The sequence below is a fragment of the Orbicella franksi genome, chromosome 9 (genome assembly GCF_964199315.1).
Source record: "Orbicella franksi chromosome 9, jaOrbFran1.1, whole genome shotgun sequence".
NCBI lineage: Eukaryota > Metazoa > Cnidaria > Anthozoa > Scleractinia > Merulinidae > Orbicella > Orbicella franksi.
Window position 1 is genome coordinate 7,493,845 of NC_138153.1, and position 22,185 is coordinate 7,516,029.

Here is a 22,185-nt window from a genome sequence, read left to right on the forward strand (position 1 = left end):
ACAGTTATATTTTAAAAGCGCGGTTATAAGATCTAACAAATCTTCTTGTTTTTTGTTGGTGGCCAGACCCAAACTTCCTCTCGGCCAAATTTTGAACACGCAACCTGTGATGTTTATTCCGCGCCAAAAGCAGTTGAAACATTAATACAAGGACAATGTTACGGATATTGTTTCCTTTATTGTGCGTAAAATATATTTTCTTTTGGCTTTATCGAAGCGTTGGATTCGAAGAGAAATAATAAATACGCTAAAAACGCTAAAAAAAAGGGGTATTACGTCAGCCATGGAATGCGCTGACGTTGCAGCTTTCATTTTCGCTACTTGACAGAGAAGATCGTGCTTACTTTGAAGTTTATTTCGCCAGAAGCGACGGTCATTAATTTATTTGCAATTTTGCGAGAGTATTTCTTCTGGGTTTCGGCAAATGAAGCGAATTCTTTGGCTGTTTCATCGTAGCGAGTGAAGAGATTTGAAGAAATATTAAATATTTGCAGAGGTAAACAAGAGCTTGCCAGAACTTGCAACGTTTAAGGGGAAAAAAACACAACCGTTCTAAAATTAGCCGTGGATAGCGTAAAACCTCTTATTGTGTGACTACCGTGACTACTTCAAGCACAAACAAATTAAATTTTGACTTTTGAGGAAAAAAACTGTTTATTAAAAAAGCGTTATTAATAGTGTGACACTCGTTTCCTTTTGTATCATTCATGGGCATATCCCGAGCGAACTTCCAGATTAAGACCATTACGTCATCATAGATTTCAGAAAGGCTAAGAGTGATGGTACAATAAGTTATAACACAGTTTGTGTTGATCAAGTGATGTGTTTACAGTAGTCATCTATGAATCATCAAGGACTGCTTTGGAATGTGCACTGTGTTGTGACTGTAGTATTAACAAAACAGTTAAATTTTAAAAGCGCGGTTGTAAGATCTAAAAGATCTTCTTGTTAACCGCGCGGCCATGGGCCGAGCGCGGTTCATGGTTTTACCCGTGTTTTTTTTTTTTTTTTAACCGCGCTACGTGACAAATGAGATCGTGTTTACTTTGCAAGTTGATTTCGGCAGAAGCGGCGGTCATCAATTTATTTGCAATTTTGCAAGTATTTCATGTGGCTTTTGGCAAATGAAGTAAATTCTTTGGCTGTTTTATCGCAGCGAGTTCGGTGATCAGAAGGAAAATTTAAAAATATTTGCAAGCCAAACAAAGAGCAGGTCAGAACGTGTAAGGATTACGTCATTGGTAAGGAAATAACCATCGTGCTTAAGGTAGCCGTGGATAACGGAAGTCTTAAATTATATGACTCGTGTGACTTCTTCGCTAGCCCTTTACTCGTGGAAAACACCAATTAAATTTAATCATGACTTTTAAGAAAGAAAGCTGTTGTTAACAGTGTTGTTATCGAATCGTTCATACTGTTCATATCGTTCATGCCCATACATATCCCGAAGAAAGTTCCAAATTAAGACCATTACGTCATCGGAGATTTCACAACGGCTACGACTGATGGTGCAATAATAGAGTTTGCGTTGATCAAGTGATGTGATGTCTACAGTAACAAAAGAATCATCAAGGACTGCTTTGGAATGTGCACTGTGTTGCGACGGTACTGTTAAGCAAACAGTTAAATTTTAAAAGCGCGGTTATAAGATCTAACAGATCTTCTTGTTTTTAAATTTGACGGCGACCAGACCCAAGCTTCCACTCGGCCAAATTTTGAGTCACGCAACCTGTGATGTTTACTCGCCAAAAGCTGTTGAAACATTAAGGGCCCATTAACCGATCTTTTCGAGCCGTTGCTAAGGAAAATTTAGTCTCATCTAACCTCCTCATTTTTAGTTAGTTCAGAGTTATTTCATGTGTTTCAACTTTTTCATGACCAGTAACACTAGTGATGACGTCATCACGCCACGCCCATGGTCATGTGACTAATACAGAAAAAATGCAAAAGCTCCCAGGCAAATTACTTTCTCGGGATTTTTTTCATTGGTTCAATATTTTAATTTAAATCCTCATTACGCTATGCATCGATTTTGTTTCATTTCTAAAAGGTCAGATTTTGAGAACATTTCAAAATATTGAAAAATTCGTAATTTTTTGAAAAAAGCACAATTTCGAAAAAGGAATGTATAGCTATGTTGCCAACGTTGGCTTTAATCGAAATTCGTCGAAAAAGGCTGGATTTAATGAAAAACCGCGTTTCCTTTAGCATTTAAAGAAACCGGAAGTGCGCCCGATATCTATTGGAAGTTACCCTATCAGCGCGTGCGCAATTTACACTACCAGCGCACTTCGGTAAGATCAGACAAAGCCACATGGAGTTAGTTTTTCTCTTTCTATTGCTCTTGTTTTTCTGTCTTTCTCTTATTTTGTCTTTGCTTGTACTTTTTTTACTTTGCATTTTTCGAAACACAAAGAAAAACATCTAAAATGTATGTGAATTTGCAAGTTTTTGAGTTGTTTTTAGTTTCCGTGCTCAGGCTGACGTAGGTGACCGGAAGTGAAATTTCACCTCGTTGGCAACGCGCGCATGAATCGGTTAATGGGCCCTTAATAAATCTCATCTCCGATACTGACTTTCGCGGGAAAAAATTAAAAACCCAGCGCTCGTCAAAAATTATATTTTTTCACCAGAAATTTAGCTCGGAACATATACATATTTATATTCGTTTGAATCGTCGATGAAATGACCTTTTCCGGATATTTTTTTCCTTCGGGGTCAACAAAAACCTCCGATTACAAAATCACGCCGAACCCACGCGTTGCAAAAAAATCTCTTCAAAACCCTGACTTCGAAGCAATATATCGCTTAAGCGTTAATAGCTACCACACATCGGCAGACGGTAAATCTATTCCTTAACAATCCAGCTTCATCGTGTTAAAATTTTAGTGAAATCGAACAAAACCAGAATTAATTAGAATTTTTTTGTGACCTCACTCACCAGACTTGACCAGACAAAGGAAGCCACGGTCGCCCATAGCAACCGAAAAACACGAACATAGCATAGCCGACGTTTCGGCCAAAAAACTCCAGAATTATCGCCTGAGAGCTTAAACTTGAATGGGAACATCTTTTTCGAACTTTTTTCAACTGATTTAGACGAAAGACTGGCCTTGGCGGGCTACAAAAAAGACCAAGAGAAAAAACAGAACAAGACAGCAGAACAAGCCGACAATATTTCATCGCGTGGCTTTCGGCACGAAAACGAAAATACAGCTTACTTCTGGATAAATTCAGCCTTAGAAGCCAGCAACTGGTCCCAAATTACTTTCTGTATCCTTACAAATGTCCTCACTTCCATCTCCGAAAGATTTTGCCCCAATTTTGAGCAAATAAACATTTCGCCGAAGGCAACCGCCATTACAGTGGCTTGCATACTAAATTAGCTAACTTGACAAAATTCTCCCGAGGGGCGATATGACGAAAAGAGCTGAAAAATGGCCTGTAGTTGGCTAATGATGAGATCATCCCACTGTCCAAATTTGGTGAGAATCGAAAGTAACGTCAATTTTCTGTCACGTTTTCAACCTACGGTCGGGATAGAGTTTAGTGTTTGTATCTTCATGCCCATACATATCCCGAAGAAAGTTCCAAACTAAGACCATTACGTCATCGGAGAAAACGGCTACGACTGATGGTGCAATAATAGAGTTTGTGTTGATCAAGTGATGTGATGTCTACAGTAAGAAAAGAACCATCAATGACTGCTTTGGAATGTGCACTGCGTTCCGACGGTAGTGCTAAGCAAACAGTTAAATTTTAAAAGCGCGGTTATAGGATCCAACAGATCTTCTTGTTTAATTTTTTTTCGTCATGTCGGTGACCAGACCCAAACTTCCTCTCCGCCAAATTTTGAATCACGCAACCTGTGATGTTTATTCGCCAAAAGCTGTTGAAACATTAATACACGGACAATGTTACGGATACTGTTTTCTTTATTGTGCGTAAAATATATTTTCTTTTGGTTTTAACGAAGCGTTGGCTTCGAAGGAAATAATAAATACTCTAAAAAAAGGTATTACGTCAGCCGTGGAATGCATTGACGTTGCAGTTTTCACTTTCGCTACATGACAAATAAGATCGTGTTTACTTAATTGTATGGTCATTAATTTATGGGCAATTTTGCGAGTATTCCTTGTGGTTGTGACAAATGGAGTGATTTCTTTGGCTGTTTCACCGCAGCGAGTACAGATATCGGAAGGAAATTAAATATTTGCAAGCCCGGAGCAAAGCGTCATTGGTAAGGAAATAACCACCGTACTAGAGATAGATAATTCTTGAATTATGTGACTCGGGTGACTACTTTGTTAACCCTTTACTTGTGAAAAAAAAAAACCAATTAAGTAATCGTGACTTTTAAGAAAGAAAGCTGTTGTTAATAGTGTTATTATCGAATCGTGCGTATCGTTCATGCCCTTACATAGCCCGAAGAAAGTTCACGATTAAGACCATTACGTCATCATAGATTTCACAAATGGTGCAACAACACAGTTTGTGTTGATCAAGCGATTTGATGTCTACATTAATCAATGAATTTGGAATGTGCACTGCGGTGCGACTGTAGTTCTAAAAAAACAGTTAAATTTTAGAAGCGCGGTTTTAAGATATAACAGATCCTTTTGTTTCCAGATCTAGAGTGATCGAGAGACTGAGGTCTAGTCCCGGGGGTCTAGTGTAATCACCGTAATGGCGTCTTACAATTGATCTACAGTCGAAGACCTCGTCGCTGGTGTATAGAGGTAAGAGAGTCAACAAGAATGCCTTTTTCATGGTTACTTAAGCTTTAGAACATAGTGTCATCTCTATTCGTCTCACTGAATACAGCAAAGATAGTGTCTATGTTTTATAATGAAAAAATATACTATGGACGGTAGTTCGTGCTGTGAGGTCGACCCAAGGAATTGCGGTCGTTTCGCCAACGACTCGTTCGCCAACGTCTTAGGTCGATTCGCCAACGTCTTAAGTCGCTTTGCGAACGTCCTACTGGTCAATTCGCTAACGTCAGATATCCAATACTAACGAAAAAAAAGCTGCTTATTGATGTTTGGAATGTAATCCTGATCCTTGGGTGATCCTTGGGTCAAGAAATTTTAAGTCATCGCCAGTTTCGCTTGACTGACTTTAGATCAATTTGCATGTTTTTGATAGTTCCACAAGCCGGCCCGTGGGCACAACATTGCGGTAATTTTCACGGTGAAAATTGACTGTTGAATACCAAAGTCCGATGGCTTCCAAAAGTTTTGCAACTACCGTACCAATTCGCTGATAATGCATTACGATGTAAATTAACATTATATATTTGCCTTTTTCAAAAGCAAACATATAATCGAGTTAGAAATGTAATTGAGTCAGAAATAAAATGGAACGCCGAATAAATAGCAACAGCAATTTTATTACAATATATAGTCAACAATTATTCACCGAAGTGGAGGTAAATATCCACCACTTTCACCGACACTGAGGTGAATAATTGTTTTAGTATATACCACACAGGCTGAATATCTAGCAGACCAAAGAGTAACTTTATTTGTGACAATATACCGACAAATGATGCTGGGAGGTGAATAGTACTTGGCTAATCACCTCCGAGCTAGCCAATTAGCGTGCGTGAAAAGTACTATTCACTTGTGTGGTATATGCTAATATGAAATATTTACAAGTACAAAAAACCTATGAAACCTATTTACAAAACCTGATTGAAACCTATATTTATCTGAAACCAATTTATCCTATTTACAGAGAAGTTCTAGTTTGCACGAGCTGGTCCATTAAGCCGAGAACAAGTCTCGAGTAGTTGGGCGGCAGTCTTTTCATTGTTCTCGTGCTTTTCCCAGCTTGCAAATAGCTTAGCCTGGATACTCCTAGTGACACTATGTTGAATTCATTTAAGTTTGTTGTCTGATACAAGCCTGATTGTCATGGCTGTAAGTTTTGCCTCCCTATCAAGCAACTCAATTAATAAATACAACGGCAAACCGCATTGTCCCCCCGCTCGGCCATTGAGTGCGTTATGGGCCTTTTATACAGGCAGGTACAAAAGTCGGACTGGATCAACTCGGACTGCCAGTCCGGGTCGGATCAACTCGGATCGGCTCGGATCGTCTCGGATCATGAAAAAAACATAAAATTAAATGAAATTGAAACTTTTACTTATTTGAAGGTTAAAATTCCGGTCAAAAATGGGCCAAATTAAGAAAGACTCGTGCCGTTTCTCTGTGTCATGCTGTGTAGTCAAGCCGCCATTTTGTATTCTAAGTGCCAGTTCCTCTCGGACTCATCTCGTGTTCCTCCATCCATCCATCCGTCAATCTCCACGATCATGGACCCAGATGAAGGTAAATCTTTCTCAATGAATTTGCGTCTGTCCACCAAATTGATAGTTTCAGTCATAACCCATTTCTGTTACGCTACGTGATTTCGTAGAAATTCGCTTTACTTCCATTTGGCTCCTAATTTGGAGAACAGGAAGTTGATAGATTTAGCTAATCATTAAGCAAAACTTGGCTTGCTTGACGACAAGGGATTTTAGTCCAGAATGGTTGACGTTTTATACGAGCGAACTTAAAACGATTTTCAAAGATCCTGAAGATAGTTTTTGAGGAGGACAACGATTCGAAAGATATTTAAAGTAATTAAGAAAGTAATTTTATAGTTAGCGTGAAAAATTGAGCTGAACGAACTCACGTGAGCTTCGCAATATCTACATCTACATCTACATTTATTGAGTCAGCAGAAACTAAATAGTTATCACGCTAACTTTAACATAAACATGTTGTTCAAATGCAGCTAAATACTCTTCGGGTCGCTGTTTTTATGTTTAGAATCTTGCTAATCATTGAATAATGTGTAGTGACTGAGTCGTTTTTGGGAGTGTAGAGGTCCGTAACTTTGGATAAATGCTTCATTTTGTTTTGATATTAGGACGTGGACATGGATGCTACTGGCGGTTGCCATGAGGAGTGAAACGCAATCCTTCTGTATACATGTATAAATAAATCATAGTTAATTCTAGATTCAGTCTTTTTCTGTTCTGTTTTCAGGATATGTAGATGAAGATATTGCGAAGCTCACGTGAGTTCGTTCAGCTCAATTTTTCATGCTAACTATAAAATTACTTTCTTAATTACTTGAAATACCTTTTGGATCGTCGTCCTCCTCAAAAACTTTCTTCAGGATCTTTGAAAATCGTTTTAAGTGCGCTCATATAAAATGTCAACCATTGTGGACTGAAATCCCTTGTCGTCAAGCAAGCCAAGTTTTGCTTAATGATTAGCTAAATCTATCAACTTCCTGTTCTCCAAAGTAGGAGCCAAACAGAAGTAAAGTGAATTTCTACGAAATCACACAGTGTAACAGAAATGGGTTGACTGAAACTATCAATTTGGTGGACAGATCCAAATTCATTGAGAAAGATTAACCTTCATCTGGGTCCATGATCGTGGAGATCGATGGATGGATGGATGGAGGAACACGAGATGAGTCCGAGAGGAACTGGCACTTAGAATACAAAATGGCAGCTTGACTACACAGCACGACACGGAGAAACGGCGCTAGTCTTTCTTTATTTGGCCCAATTTTGACCGGAATTTTAACCTTCAAATGGGTAAGAGTTTCAATTTCATTTAATTTTATGTTTTTTTCATGATCCGAGACGATCCAAGTCGATCCGAGTTGATCCGAGTTGATCCGACCCAGACTGGCGGTCCGAGTTGATGCAGTCCGACTTTTGTACCTGCCTCTTTTATACTTATGGCATCAGATCAGAAAGGTAAGTGTGATAAAATTCACAGTTCTGATTGGTTAACGGGAAACATTCATGTTCTAATAAGCCTGAAAACAAAAACGACATAGACGACGCTTATTAAAGTGTGATGCTAATTAGCGTCAATTGTAGTTTGACTGGTGACTTTTTCACATATTCTAAACAAGAGCAAAACTTTTGATTTTTTTTCAAACAGGAAAAGAAAGGTTAATTGCACACAGGCACGGGATAAATGAATGCTGAACACTGTTGGGCAATTGAAAACTTTAGATTTTTACTGAAGACTTTTTAACTCTTAGTTTTAGTAACATTCAAGCTGTATTGATTGTTATAAATCAGTTACATTTCCTTCCCCCATTAGTGTTCATACAAAAAAAAAATATTAGCAGGAGGGATAGCGTAGCAGAGAACTGACGTCATAAATAATGAGGTGCTCTTGCATGGAAAATAATTCTAGGTGAGGGAATGAAATAAATGACAATGCACACAAGTGAAGGTAAACTTTTATTTTTAAGACGTTGGCAAATTGGCCAGTAGGATGTTGGCGAAGTGACTTAGGACGTTGGCAAATCAACCTAAGACACTGGCGAATGAGACATTGGCGAAACAACTCGTTGGCGAAACAACCAGACCCAAGGTCTCTGCATTTTCTGTCCTCAATTTTTCCCATGATTCAAGGAACTAAAACTAGCAGTCAAAAAAATCAGAGAAATGCGATTGTACAAATACACTGATCAGCTGTGTTTCACTGCTATAGTCACTATTGATTTTATGTCATATATAATAAAATGTAAACTGGTCAATGTAAAACAAAGACTGTGAACTGTAGACCAGGGGTAAAATGAAGACTGGAGTGTCCAGACATGTATCATGTTATTTCCACAGTCAGCATAAACAGGCTAGTCAGAGCTTCATTTTGGCTAATTTGAGTAATATTCAGGCTAACTGGAGTAATATTCAGTTTAACCAAAGTGATATTCAGGCTAACCGAGGTGTAGACTCTCACTGTGATTAACCTGAATAATCCTATATACGGTCAGCACTCGATAATGGTGATCAATTATTTAAGATAAACACTTAAAATGTCTGTGGCCTGCAGTCTGCATTTTAACCCCAGTCTGCAGTCCGCGTTTTACACTGACCAGTTACTTCATTATTATACATTGTAGTCACCTTCTCTCTTCTCATTGGCTAAAAGCCTACAGTTAATTCTGGGAAACAGCGCAACCCACAGATTCACTAATCTACTAGCCGATTAGTGAATAATCTATAGGTTGTGCGTGCAATGCATGATTTCCAAGAGCAATGTCAAGTTCACGGACAGCAAAGTAAGAACATGGCTTGTCAAAAATAAACTATGTTCGGTGCGATAATCGGTTTGTTGTTATTTTCTTTAACACAATGTATAATAAAACAATTATTAGATTCGGTTTTTGTGACATCCAAAATAATCAAGGTCTCGGTTAGTGTTATCAGCCTCAGCCTTCGGCTTCCACTGATAACACTTACCTCGACCTTGATTATTCCAGATATCACAAAAACCTCATCCAATTATATTGTTTATTATCAAGTTCTAACCATAAACAGGCTAACCCAGACATTATTGAGGCTAATTGAAGTGAAAAGACTGTGCTCCTGGTAGCCGAATAGTACTCTAGTTAAAAGTCTAGAGTTTTTAGTCTGCAGTTTACCCCTTCTCTACAGTATGCATTTTACCAACAGTCAACATTCTATCCCCAGTGTGCAGTATTCATTTTACATTGACAGAAATGAAAATGTAACAGTACTCTCATTAGTTACTGTTTAAACAGTGTGCTTTGTGAGAGAGCAATGCATGCTGCTTGCAAATAATGACAAATGCTCATACCATCATTAGCCATTTTCTGCATGTTCAGTTTATAAAAATCGCTTTTTTTACAAGTCAAACGATAAATTTTGATAATAAAAACAGCCCATCTCTGCCAAACAGTTAACAAGGAGACCCCAAGTAGTATGTCTTTTTATTGAATGAATTCAGATGCTCTGAAAAAGAATTGGTAAACCAAAACACTGTGTTAAATGCAGTTGTGTATGATCCATGATGGGGAGCTCTCAAGTTGGTTTGTTGGCAAAGAGTGAGATTTTCCATGGCAGAGCTGTTGTTTGTAGGGGGGTCTGGGGGCATGCTCCCCCTGGAAATTTTGCAAAATGGAAGTAGCTAAGACATGTTTTCTTCATTCTGAGCAGAAATGTGATGCGTTAAAAGCAACTGTCTAGATCCTAGACCAATATCAACTCTTTCTTGCATTCAAATATAACCATTATACATCTTAGCACACCCACCATAGCTTGTGCAATCACTGTATCAATTTCATTACAATATATAAAAATGACTACTAAAAGCTCTTTTTCAAATAAAACTTTTACTTTACTTACTGTACTTTTTGGAAAGTAATAAATAATGGTTATGATTAATACGTAACATGACATCATGTCATCCAATTCAGTCTGTAATCATAATTGTGATTAACAAATAGCACTCCCGCTTTGCAGTCATTTGATTTTGTCAATTAGTTGTATGCTTATAGACCGAATTGGACTCCACTCAGTCCTATTACCATTATTAATCAGTGATGTATAGAGACATGTGCAAGTCAAACATTAACTTAAATTACCAGTACAATTCCACAAGATGATATGTTTGCACCCCTGTGAAGGAAGTAATGGAGACTAAATTGTTGTGGTTGAACATTTTGGGATTTAAAAAAGCAAAAAAAGTTTACACAACTTCAATAAAGTCAATAAGTAATCTTTGTCTTCCAAAAATTGTTTGTTTTTTCAGCTTCATATATAATCAGGACACAATGAGTTCCAATGAATTTAAGCTAAATTTAAATTTGAATTAACTACAAGATGATATGATTGTGACCATATAAAAGAAAGGTAAAAAGTTAAGTCTGCATTCCAGTCTAGTGGCCAGGCAGGCACACATCGTTCATTTCCTTTACTTGAGGCAACTAGGAGCAATTCTACTCCCCTATAGATGAGCATTTATTTTGTTTATATATCAGAAGAATCTGTTTATTTGTATTAATTACAGGTTCTAGACTTCAAACTGATTGAGCAAGATCACAGCCACTTACAAATCCAGAGTGATTTCTGGCTGTTACAAATAACACCCTCATGCAATTTGACCCAGTTTAAGACTCGAAAAAAGTTTGGCCACTCTTTTTCAAGTTAACCTACATGTAATCCATTTTAATCTTCTCCAGTTTGTTTTCCCATTCATGTCCCTTTTTGGTTTTTCCACGTTCTTTTGAGTTCTTAGTCTTGAGCTGTCATTTTGATACTATGATCGTCAATACTAAAATTGCCTAAAAATTGGACGACCTAACCCTGTTAATTCCTTGTAGTCATATTTACACCTGGATAAAGAAAGATGTTGTGAGACTGAGAGGATACTGTTTTGCCAAAAGACATGACACAATGATCTCAGTCAGGCTGGAACCCAGACTGCCGGATCCAGAGTCCGGCACACTTACAATTAGACCACTATACCTTAAAATGTTGAAAGAAAATTAGCACAAGTACACAACTGAACTCAGTTAAATGACCTTGCTCTCCATGAGTTCTCGTAGCTCAGTGGATAGAGCGCCCGCCCGGTGTTCGGGAGGTCATGGGTTCGATTCCTGTCGGGGACTCAGAATTTTTCTTTGTCCCACGCTCGCGTCATGTTGATTAATTCACCTTCACACAAGTAAATTTGTTGTGAAATATGGCAAGATGTGAAGAGGAAAAACAAAAATATTGCACAAACTGAAACAAGATATGAATATAAAGACATCAATGATCATCGCAGTTATATGCACAACTTAAGAAGCTGTGAAATGAAAGTCTGAAAAAAATTTAGGCTTCAACGGGATTGGAACCCATGACCTCTGCGATACCAGTGCAGTGCTCTGTCAACTGAGCTATCAAGCCAACTGGGAGCTAGTCACGTTAAACTGTAGTTCGTAATATACCCGTAGATGGTAAGGAACGCAAGTGATCATATAAAGATCTTGTTTTTAAATTACGCGAAAAAATAAGCAAGAAAGTGCTGTTTACCCCCCCCCCCCCGCCCCAGATTAGGGCCCTTAGTCACACTCATGATACTCATGTCTAATAATCAATGAAGGCTTACGTGTACAATCCGAAAATGCCCAGGAACGCCCCTGAAAACATGTGAGTCGAATTGTGAATCGGGCTCCTCCCGTGCTGCCCGTTAAGTTACAAAACCTAATATGATGTTTTCTTTGTCATTTCGTTAGGAATATTCGTGAGGAATATATCTTGACAGCACAGCTGACAAGATACCTTGAAAGAAAATCAAGTCCAATATCCCGGTTAGCGAGGGTAGAAATTCGACCTAAAAAGGCATCAAATTTAAGCAGTGAAGACCCTCTTTGATGAATATGGCAACGGAGACACTAGGGAAGGCTCACGAATGCAAACATTGTGGCCAGTTCTTTGACCAGTTGCCAGCTTACAAGGAGCATGAACGAACTCACATTGGAGTGAAGCCGTATATGTGCAAGCATTGTGAAACGTGCTTTAGCCAATTAGGAAATTGCAAACAACATGAACGAATTCACACAGGAGAGAAGCCATATCCATGCCAGTATTGTAAAAAGGGCTTTAGCCAGTTAGCAAATTGCAAGGCACACGAACGAACTCACACAGGAGAGAAGCCGTACACATGCAAGCATTGTAAAAGGTGCTTTAGCCAATTAGGAAATTGTAAGACACATGAACGAACTCACACAGGAGAGAAACCGTATACATGCCAGTATTGTAAAAAGTGCTTTAGCTGGTCATCAGCTTGTAGCAAACATGAACAAACTCACACAGGAGAGAAGCCGTACACATGCCAGTATTGTAACATGTGCTTTAGCCAATCCGGAAATTGCAAGCAACATGAACGAACTCACACAGGAGAGAAACCGTATACATGCAAGCATTGTAATAAATGCTTTAGCCAATCAGGACATTTCAAGCAACATGAACGAACTCACACAGGAGAGAAGCCTTATACATGCCAGTATTGTAAAAAGTGCTTTAGGGAGTTATCATATTGCAAGAAACATGAACGAATTCACACAGGAGAGAAGCCATATACCTGCCAGTACTGTAAAAAGTCCTTTAGGTGGTCATCAAATTGTAAGCGACATGAAGAAAACCACGTAATAGACTGTTCGCTAAAAGACAAACAGCATGGTCAATACCTAAACCTACGGAGACCTCTTCAGGAGCCAACAACAGATCACGGTAGCGTAAAGTCCCCTACGTTGTTGTCTTCGACTGAAGAAAAGTCAGGCCAAGTTGAAAGCCTCACCTGTTGGATTTGTCAGGAGGAATTAAGCAGCGAGGCATGTCTCATCCAACATTACGATGATCATACGAGACAAAACTGTACGACGCTTATATAAACCTTTCCCTTTGCGTTTTCTTCTCCTTGTGTATAATATTGGTTATAGGTTAACCACGACGTTTTTTGAAGCGCCAAATTTAGGTAGCAGTGACACGGTTAAAGAACGCTGCAACTTTCCAATACCTGCAGCAAACGTAACTTCCAGAAAAGAAGTCTCGTTTGTTTCTCCTTTTTGGCTGTAAACAATCGATTTGAAGTTAAAAGGTTCCGTTAGTTGCTCTGCCTGTACAAAATGCTTTTCAAGTTTTAATATGCTTAATTCACCAAGGTAGATAGATAGATAGATAGAGCAGTTTTCATTTTAATGTCAAAAAGTAATCGGTTTTACATCAAGTACGCTACACGATTGGTGTGAAACCTTTTAGTCCAATCAGAAGTATAACCAAAACCAATCGTGACCACTCGCACACGTTTTCCCGCGCTTCGCGTCAGCTACATTTAATCCTCCGTAGGAAAAAAGATGGCGACTGGTACATTTACCCGTAATTCTTAGCGCACGAAAACCTTAACAACGTTCATAAAAACGTACAGAAACGTGATAACATCTTCAAACCTAGGCTACTCAATATCCTTATAACAAAGTGGAAAATGTTGTAAAAATCTGGCTTTCTTTGTGCCCTATAGGCTGTGTTAGGCTCACAAGGTATTGTGGTAAAACGTACAGCCGCCATCTTTTTTCCTACGGTGGATTACTGGGCGTCATAAAGTTGACTCCTTCGCATGCATTTAAAGATAAACGCGTCAGTATAACCTCAATTATAGTAATAAACGTAATAGTCTGTTGGAGAGCAGGATGTTTTCTTTATCGTTCATTTCATGCTGAAGCGAAAACTGACTGACCAGTTTTTCGTTTTTAGCTCATTCATACGTAAGCAATGAATGAGTATCGTGAGGGAGCAATTTGTGGACGGAAATTGTGGACCGTAGACGGGAAGTGAAAGTGTCCTCACCACCCCTCCCCGCTTCGGCTTAATAAAAGTCCCAATAAGCAAGTGCACTAAAAAGAATGAAAAGTGTTGGTATGGTGTGATAAACAAATTTTAACCGTGACATAAAGTGGGAGTGTCGCAACCTCTGAAAATCGCAATATGGATGGAGAAGCCGAAATGTTCACACCTTGGGAACCCTAAATGAGTTATTTTAACACACGCTAACACGAGGGAAATGGCAGCCATATTAAACACATTTAATCTCGTGTTGCAATTTTTGGTAAGTAATCATTTCTTTATCACTATGCTTTTCCTTTGGAACTCTTCAACATAAAGCGCACACATCAATCATGGCTGCCATGGGTTTTTTTTTTATTCTTTTGATATTGCAATTTTTTTTGTTTTTTAATTAACACACAACATAGCCGCCAAGGTACTACATGTAGTCTCATCTTTTCGAGCTCCAATTTCGAGACTTCGAACAAAAACTGCCATACGATCTGCTAAAATCAGCAATACACACGACAAAACAACCTGTTATTAAAAGTTGCTTGACATGGCTACCAGTCACCTTCGATCAACAACAGGCAATGTTATCAGGTTTGTAACGACGAAGCTGGTTTGGAAGTTTGAATGATAATGAAAAGAAAAAATATGAAGTTATCATTCTCGGCAAGGTGAAGAAATGTTCCAAGAAGGACCAACCATACGGGTAACCCGAAAACACTGATCCCCGGACCGTGGACCCCCACTAGGGACCAGTTCCGCGGACTACCCTACGGAACGATCCGTGGACTACCCCTACGGACCCCATTCTACGGACCACCCCAAAATGGTGTAAAAATAATAAATAAAGATTTCACTGACGGGTTGTCTAATAGATACTTGTGTCGGTGAAACTTCGAGTGTTACACTGTGCAAATGTAACAGACAAAAGCTGTTTTCAGCGTAGGGAGATGCGATGGCAAAAAGAAGGAAAGTTGTTATCTTTCATTCGTGGCTCAGTCTGGCTATGGAAGATGTGTTTTTAGGTCGTTTAAGCTTGTTTGTATTTGTAATTCCGCTGAGCGAATTGTGAAGCGTGGAACGAGTTCACGACCCACGGGAGAATGGGCTGAACAAAATGGCAGAGGGGAAAGAGCACAAATTTCAAGGCTTCCCGGAGACTTCCTAGAGGCTTCCCGGTCTTTCATATACTGTACGGCCACAGCAAAGGAAATGGCAATGTGTAATGATTTAACTTGCGCCCAAGCCTGAACTCAAGTCTGTTACATTTGCACAATGTAACGTTCGAAATTTCGCCGACACGAGTAATTTATGAGACAACCCGTAACTGAAATATTTATTTAATAGTTTTATTCTATTTTGGGGGTGGTCCGTAGAGGGGGTCCGTAGGGGTAGTCCGTGGACCGGTCCGTAGGTTAGTCCGCGGACCTGGTCCGTAGTGGGGGTCCGTGGACCGCGCCGGGAGTCACTGTTTGCGGGTTACCCCCAAATACTGATACTTCTTTTTTTTTTTTCTGCTTTGGAAGTACTATTGTAAGGTTGAAATTATAAGCTACATTTATAACACTTTAGTTGAAAATACAACTGCACTTACTCAGACACTGGAAATAAGCAAAGACCGGGCTGCGCAAACTTCAATTTTGACCTACTTAGACTTTATTTCCAAGAGTTTGGACGATATTTCCGAGTCCCAGGGATTTTAAACTAACTCGAGAGTCAATTTGCAGAGAACTTACTTGTAAACAAACATTTAACGGAATAAAAGCTTACACGTGCGTGACTTCATTAGCCTTTGCAAGTTCAAGAATTTTGCAAGAAGGAGAAAATATACCTGTTCTTTTGTTATCTGGTAGTTAAATATTTGTAATGTTGCTTTTATTAAAGCTGTTCTATATTTTACAAAAACTAAGTTTTGTTTCTTTAACAAACAACTATGGTAAGGCTAACACTCAATTATTTGAAGCCGATCCTCATGGTTACCTTGAGAGAAGGATATTACCAGTCCGACCAGAAATCCTAGGAAATTAAAAAGAGGTTCTAAAAAGTGTTGATTTAATGGAGTGGGTGAACAGGGGTATGCAAATCTGCCGATCCGCACCTTTTATGCGCCAAATCCGTCGATCCGCCAATATTTTTGTTCAAATCCGAAACCACAACCACATCCGGAAACAAGTGTAAAAGTTCAAAGGTATACTGGTAAATGTGAATGCCATCGTTAATTTCACACAAATAGTAAAGAAAGCAACATGCTTGATGACTATAACACAGTACAATTCCAAAAACAGTCTCACACCTGAGTTGAAATGAGCTTCGTTCGAAAAAAGAAATAATTTGGAAGAACTCTTTAACATACCGACCAAGGCTGAAGAAAGATCTATATTATCCAAATTTCGTTTAGGACCCAAGATCCGAAAATCAAGACCGTGCACAATCCGGAATCTACGCCAAAATTTACAGCTGATCCACGATCTACTGTGTTTTCAAAATCCGCGAATCCACTCGATTTGCCGCAAAAATCCACAATCCGTGCCAAATCCGTCGATCCGAAAACGTATTCACCCCCCTCATAATGACTTTTTAACACTTAAATAGCATGTTTCAGAAACAGTTTCAGTTTTCTACCTTAACATTACGTGCTACACTGCTAAACAAAGTCAGGTTACAGGGGACAGTCCTGAACTGGGTCAAAATGGATGTCCATCAGTGGAGCACTTTTTACAGATTTAGATGCTTCAACCTGGACTGCCGGGTACCTCAGGGCTCTTTTTTAGAACCTCTACTTAACAATTGGGTCATGAGCTCGAGATTTCTATTAGGTGATACTTGATGAGGCCGAAGGCCGAATCAACTATCGCCTCATAGAAATCGAGAGCGAATAATCTAATTTTTTTAGTAGAATTCTAACTGAAATTTTTTTCGAAAAACGATTCCATTTATTTCTGGTCTGAATATTAATTAAACTTCGCGCTTTAGACAATTCGCGCGGACTGATTTAATTGTCAATTTGACATTTGCAGTTGTGTACGCACGCTTATCAGTTTCTTTCAAAACTTTCGAGCTATTTTAATTCATGAAACCGTAAATGCCCTCCTTTTAGTCTTCTCGGAAATTTGTTTATTCATTTGTTCCTAAATGTTCTTTCAAAACGTCAGAGAAACGAGGAAACGTTGCAGTCTTGTCGACCACACCAAGCCACTGCACACTAATGGCTGATAGTGTGCAATGGCTCAGCCAATCAGATTACAGCATGTGCATTAGTATACTAGTAGAATTCTACTAATATTTATTATTTACTCACCTCAGTTGTTTGATGTTATAGAAAAACACCTACCAGTCTACCACATGCACATGGCTTTACTGACGACGCTCGGCATTTATTATTTAAGCTTTAAACCAGATACCCAAGTCAGTCAAGATGTTGGAGTGAGGGCTCTGGAAAGATGTATTAAAGATATTCGAAGCTGATTAAAGATAGACTCCTACTTAATGATGACAAATTCGAGGTGTTATTAATGATAATGAACATGGTATTAGCAAAATAAGTTACATCACAACATTAATTTGTTTACATATTGTTATTTGCTGCGGTTCGAAGAATAGCAGCAAATGGTTGTTTTCACGGTTCGCCGGTTTTTTGACAGTTTCCATGGCGACGCAAGTACTATAAGGGCGGGATTCTGCTGATTTGAGCCATTCTATGCTGACGTCGCTACCAACTTGCTTTCGTTTTGAGATTTTTTATTAATGTCGTTTTGATTTGCTTTGTTTCCTTACATTTGCTGGCTTTGTCACCCCTCACCCTCGGGGTATTTGTTAAGTGCCTGGCTCTGCATTCGGGAGGGTTCAGGTTTCCTCTAAAAATGGGGTTTTTCCTGACGGGCAGCAGGCACATTATCGGTATCTGTACTTCTGTTAGTCTTAATTTCACATATGTACCTTTCGGTTTTAATAAACTCAAACGGGGTCTCATTGCTCGCAGAATGCTGGGCTAAGCGCTGCAGTCCGTTTTCCAGTGCAGCAGTCTATCCAGTGCAGCAGTCAGTTCCCCTATTTAAACAAGTGAGAAGTTGTGGTTTATTTGTTGTCTATTAGAGGAAATAGGGGAAACGTGGTGATAATGGCATTATTCTGTTGCGTGTGCTTGAAATTTAGGAGTCTGGTTTGGTTAAAAAAATGCCCAAGTCTACAAATATCATCAAGGAATGCAGGAGTGCATTCTTTCATTTACATAATATTATAAAAACTAAGAAATATCTATCTGAGGATAGTCTGTGTACAATTGTCCATGCCTTTATTACTTCTCGACTCAGCTATTGTAATAGCTTAATGTATGGACTTTCCAATGTGCAAATTTCTAAGCTACAGCGTGTCCAAAATGCAGCTGTAAGACTTAATATGAACGTACCCAAGTACTCACACATAATGCCAGCTCTCTACAAACTTCACTGGCTACCCATTTCTTATCAAATTAGATTAAGATTCGTATACATACCTCTAAATCAATTTATGAACTAGCATCATGATCTTGTCTTAGTGACTTTATAAAAGTTAAGCAAAAGAGTTCATAATCATTATACTCTAATGATAGCCTACTAGTAGACGTTTCGCAGGAGACAATGTACCCGATATGTCTTTTACTTTTGCTGCACCGGCTCTGTGGAACAGCCTCCCGAATGACCTGTGTGTTGTCACACCACTTAGTATTTTTAAAAGTAAACTTAAGACATATTTGTTTAGGTCAGCATTTTGATGTATTTTTAATGTATTTCTTTTTACTTCCTATTTATTAATAACACTCACTCACTCACTCATCCTCATCGCGCCCATGAGGACTCTTGAGACCGGCCAGAAGATCACGCCACCCATCCCGGTCTGAGGCCGATGCAGCAGCAGCTCCCCATGTATGCCATCCAAGCTTGTTTCTTTCCTTCTCCACAGTTCTTCGCCACGTCTCCCTCGGTCGACCTCGCCTCCTCTTACCTTCAGGTGCCCACGTCAATGCAGTCCTCGAGATGTTGTGAGGACTTTTCCTCAATACATTTCCTAACCATCGCCATCTTCTCACTCGTATAAGGACTGACATCGGTGTACTCCCTGTAGCTTCGTACAGCTCTTCGTTGCTCAAATGGTTGGGCCAGAATCTCCTCAGCACTCCCCTAAGGCATGTGCGATGAAACACATCCAGCTTGTTGAGATCAGTTGCTGTCACCCTCCACGTTTCGGCTCTTTACAACAGCAAGGATAGGACGTTCGAGTTCAGGATGTGCAACTTGGTCTTCTGGCTGAATCTGCCTGAACTCCAGATGTTCTGAAATCTGGTGAATGCAGTTTTCGCTAGTGCTAGTCACCTCTTGATGTCTTGATTTATTAATAATTTTACCGGCAAATATTTTTCTTATTTAGTCTTCGATGAATTTTTTGCAAGTCGCAATTGATCAGTGTATGTAAATAATGCTACAAAAATTATTAAATTATTATTATTATTTAACCGCGTTGTCATTTAACTAGATATCTTTAATATTTCACAGAGTATTCTATTTTAGACTTTTGGACACCCTCATATTTTGTTACTCTTAGGCAACCTATTGCCCTTGACAGAAACTTTAGGGAGACTGAGTGCCAGCTTTTGGCACTAGCATTACTGGGATGGTGGGAGGCGCGGTGGCCTCATGGTTAGTGCGCTCGTCTCTGGATCGAGCGGTCCGGGTTCGAACCCTGGGAGGGGACATTGTGTTGTGTTCTTGGGCAAGACACTTTACTCTCACAGTGCCTCTCTCCACCCAGGTGTATAAATAGATACCGGCGAACTTAATGCTGGGGGTAACCCTGCGATGGACTAGCATCCCATCCAGGGGGAGTAGAAACACTCTTAGTCGCTTCATGCTACAGAAACCAGGATAAGCTCTGGCCTAATAGGCCACTTCGCTTGTATGAAGACTTTACCGTTTACCATTACTGGGATGGTTCGGATACAAAATGTGAGCTATGATTGATCAATGGTTTTCAAAGGCAACATCGACCAATTTACCCAATCCATCCCAGAACTCCCAGTGCCGAAAGCTGACCTTTAATCTTCCCAAAGTTTTTGCCAATGGCAATTTCAAAATTATTTGTGAGGTTTTGGTGTTCATGGGACTGGATCAACAACGTGTGATCCCATATAATACCTATTCACCCCACAGAGAAGACTGTGCGATTTCCAATCCGCATGAGGATTAGGGTTAGGTCACACTTTTTCCAAGTGTGACCCTTTTTTCCAAGTGTGACCCACTTTTCTAAGTGTTACCGATTTTTTCAAGTGTTAACTATTTTTCTAAGTGTGACTCATTTTTCCAAACGTGACCCATTTTTCAAAGTTTGACCCATTTTTCCAAGTGTGAACCATTTTACCAAGTGTCATTCTTTTTTCCAAGTGTAACCCGTTTTTCCAAATGTGACACATTTTTCTAAGTGCGACCAACCTTTTCCACACTTTTCAAATGTGACCCATTTTTCCAACTGACCCTTTTTTATACATGTGACTCTTTTTTCAAGTGTGCCCCATTTTTCTAATTGTGACCCTTACTTCCAAGTGTGACCCATTTTTCCAAGTTAAGCCATTTTTCAAAAGTATATATTTTTTCCCCAAGTGGGACCCATTTTATTCAAGTGAGACCCATTTATTCAAGTGTAACCCATTTTTCCAAGTGTGACTCTTTTTTCCAAATGTGACCTGTTTTTTCAAGTGTGGCCCAGTTTTTCAAGTGTGATCCATTTTCCTAGTGTGACCCATTTTTTCAAGTTTGATCCTTAATTCAAGTGTGTCCCCCTTTTTCTCAAGTGTGATCCATTTTTCCAAGTGTGACCCCTTTTTCTAAGTGTGACTCATTTTTCCAAATGTGACCAATTTTTCCAAGTGTGACCCATTTTTTCAAGTTTGACCCTTAATTCAAGTGTGTTCCCCTTTTTCTCAAGTGTGACTTTTTTCCAAGTGCGACCTTTTTTTGAAGTGACCCTTATTTTCATGTGTGTCCCATTTTCCTAGTGTGACCCATTTTTCAAAGTTTGACCCTTATTTCCAAGTGTGTCCTCCTCTTTTTGAAGTGTGATCCATTTTTCCCAGTGTGAGCTATTTTACAAGTGTGACCCTTTGTTCCAAGTGTGATCCCTTTTTTGGAGTATGACCCATTTTTTAAGTGTGACTTATTTTTGCAAGTATCAACCCCTTTTCTCTAATTGTGACCAGTTTTTTTAGGTGTGACCCACTTGTCAAGTGTGACCCATTGTTCCAAGTGTTACCTATTTTTCCAAGTGTGACGTATCTTTTTCAAGTGTGACCCATTTTTAGAAGTGTGACCCTATTTTCTAAGTGTGACCCATTTTTCTGAGTGTGATCCATTTTCACAAGTGTGACCCACTTTTCTAAGTGTGAGCCTTTTTCCAAATGTGACCCTTTTTTCAGGTGTGACCCATTTTTCGAAGTGTGACCCACGTTTCGGGCACCAATCGCGCGTGAAGCCTTGAAAAACATGCGTTACAGATTCAATACATGTCGAATCATTTCTTTGAGAAAGCCATCAACAAGAAATTGGAATTTACTTAAAAACGAGAAAGTAGTATGTGAGATCTCTCCCTTCCCGCCAGAATTATACTGTTCCCTGATCAGCAACATTGATGGGAGGGCGACGAGGGGTGCAGTATGGTACGCTACATTTTTTAGGTGAGCTTCAAAACTACTCAAGTGCCCCAACCCTGCAAGGAAGGGGTGAATATCTGCTTGCAAATTAGTGGTTGTCACGTGCGCCGATTTCCAGCTTACGAGATAAGAGACAGTGATTACAATGTACAACAATCACGAATACATGCAGAGACAAGAGAGGATAAAGTGAGAGCTAATCCCCTTGATAGGCGTTATTCTCAAGGTTATCACAATTAATTTATTTTTAGACAGTGCCCAGTTCACCCGCAAATGCCACCACGAGCGTTTTGGTGATGTTTCGGTGAAGACAAGCCGTTAGGGCTGTCCACGTGGGCAAATTTGGCGTCGCAGGATTGGCTTT

The 22,185-nt window shown here is 39.4% G+C and overlaps 1 protein-coding gene across 6 annotated transcripts; it reads left to right on the forward strand.

Moving 5' to 3' along the window:
* The first annotated feature begins 1,086 nt into the window (after positions 1 to 1,086).
* On the forward strand, positions 1,087 to 14,001 carry LOC145498697 (uncharacterized). Of its 6 annotated transcripts, none has more exons than XM_081478615.1 (3): positions 1,087 to 4,240; positions 4,630 to 7,768; positions 12,052 to 14,001. In XM_081478615.1, exon 3 carries the CDS (start codon positions 12,190 to 12,192, stop codon positions 13,207 to 13,209), a length of 1,020 nt encoding a protein of 339 aa, XP_081334741.1. In that variant the 5' UTR covers positions 1,087 to 4,240; positions 4,630 to 7,768; positions 12,052 to 12,189; the 3' UTR covers positions 13,210 to 14,001. The 6 variants fall into 6 exon arrangements, with proteins under 6 accessions (XP_081334741.1, XP_081334742.1, XP_081334743.1 ...); XM_081478616.1 differs by lacking the exon at positions 1,087 to 4,240 and having other exon boundaries at positions 4,541 to 4,739; positions 7,307 to 7,768; XM_081478617.1 differs by lacking the exon at positions 1,087 to 4,240 and having other exon boundaries at positions 4,541 to 4,739; positions 7,393 to 7,768.
* Positions 14,002 to 22,185: the final 8,184 nt, after the last annotated feature.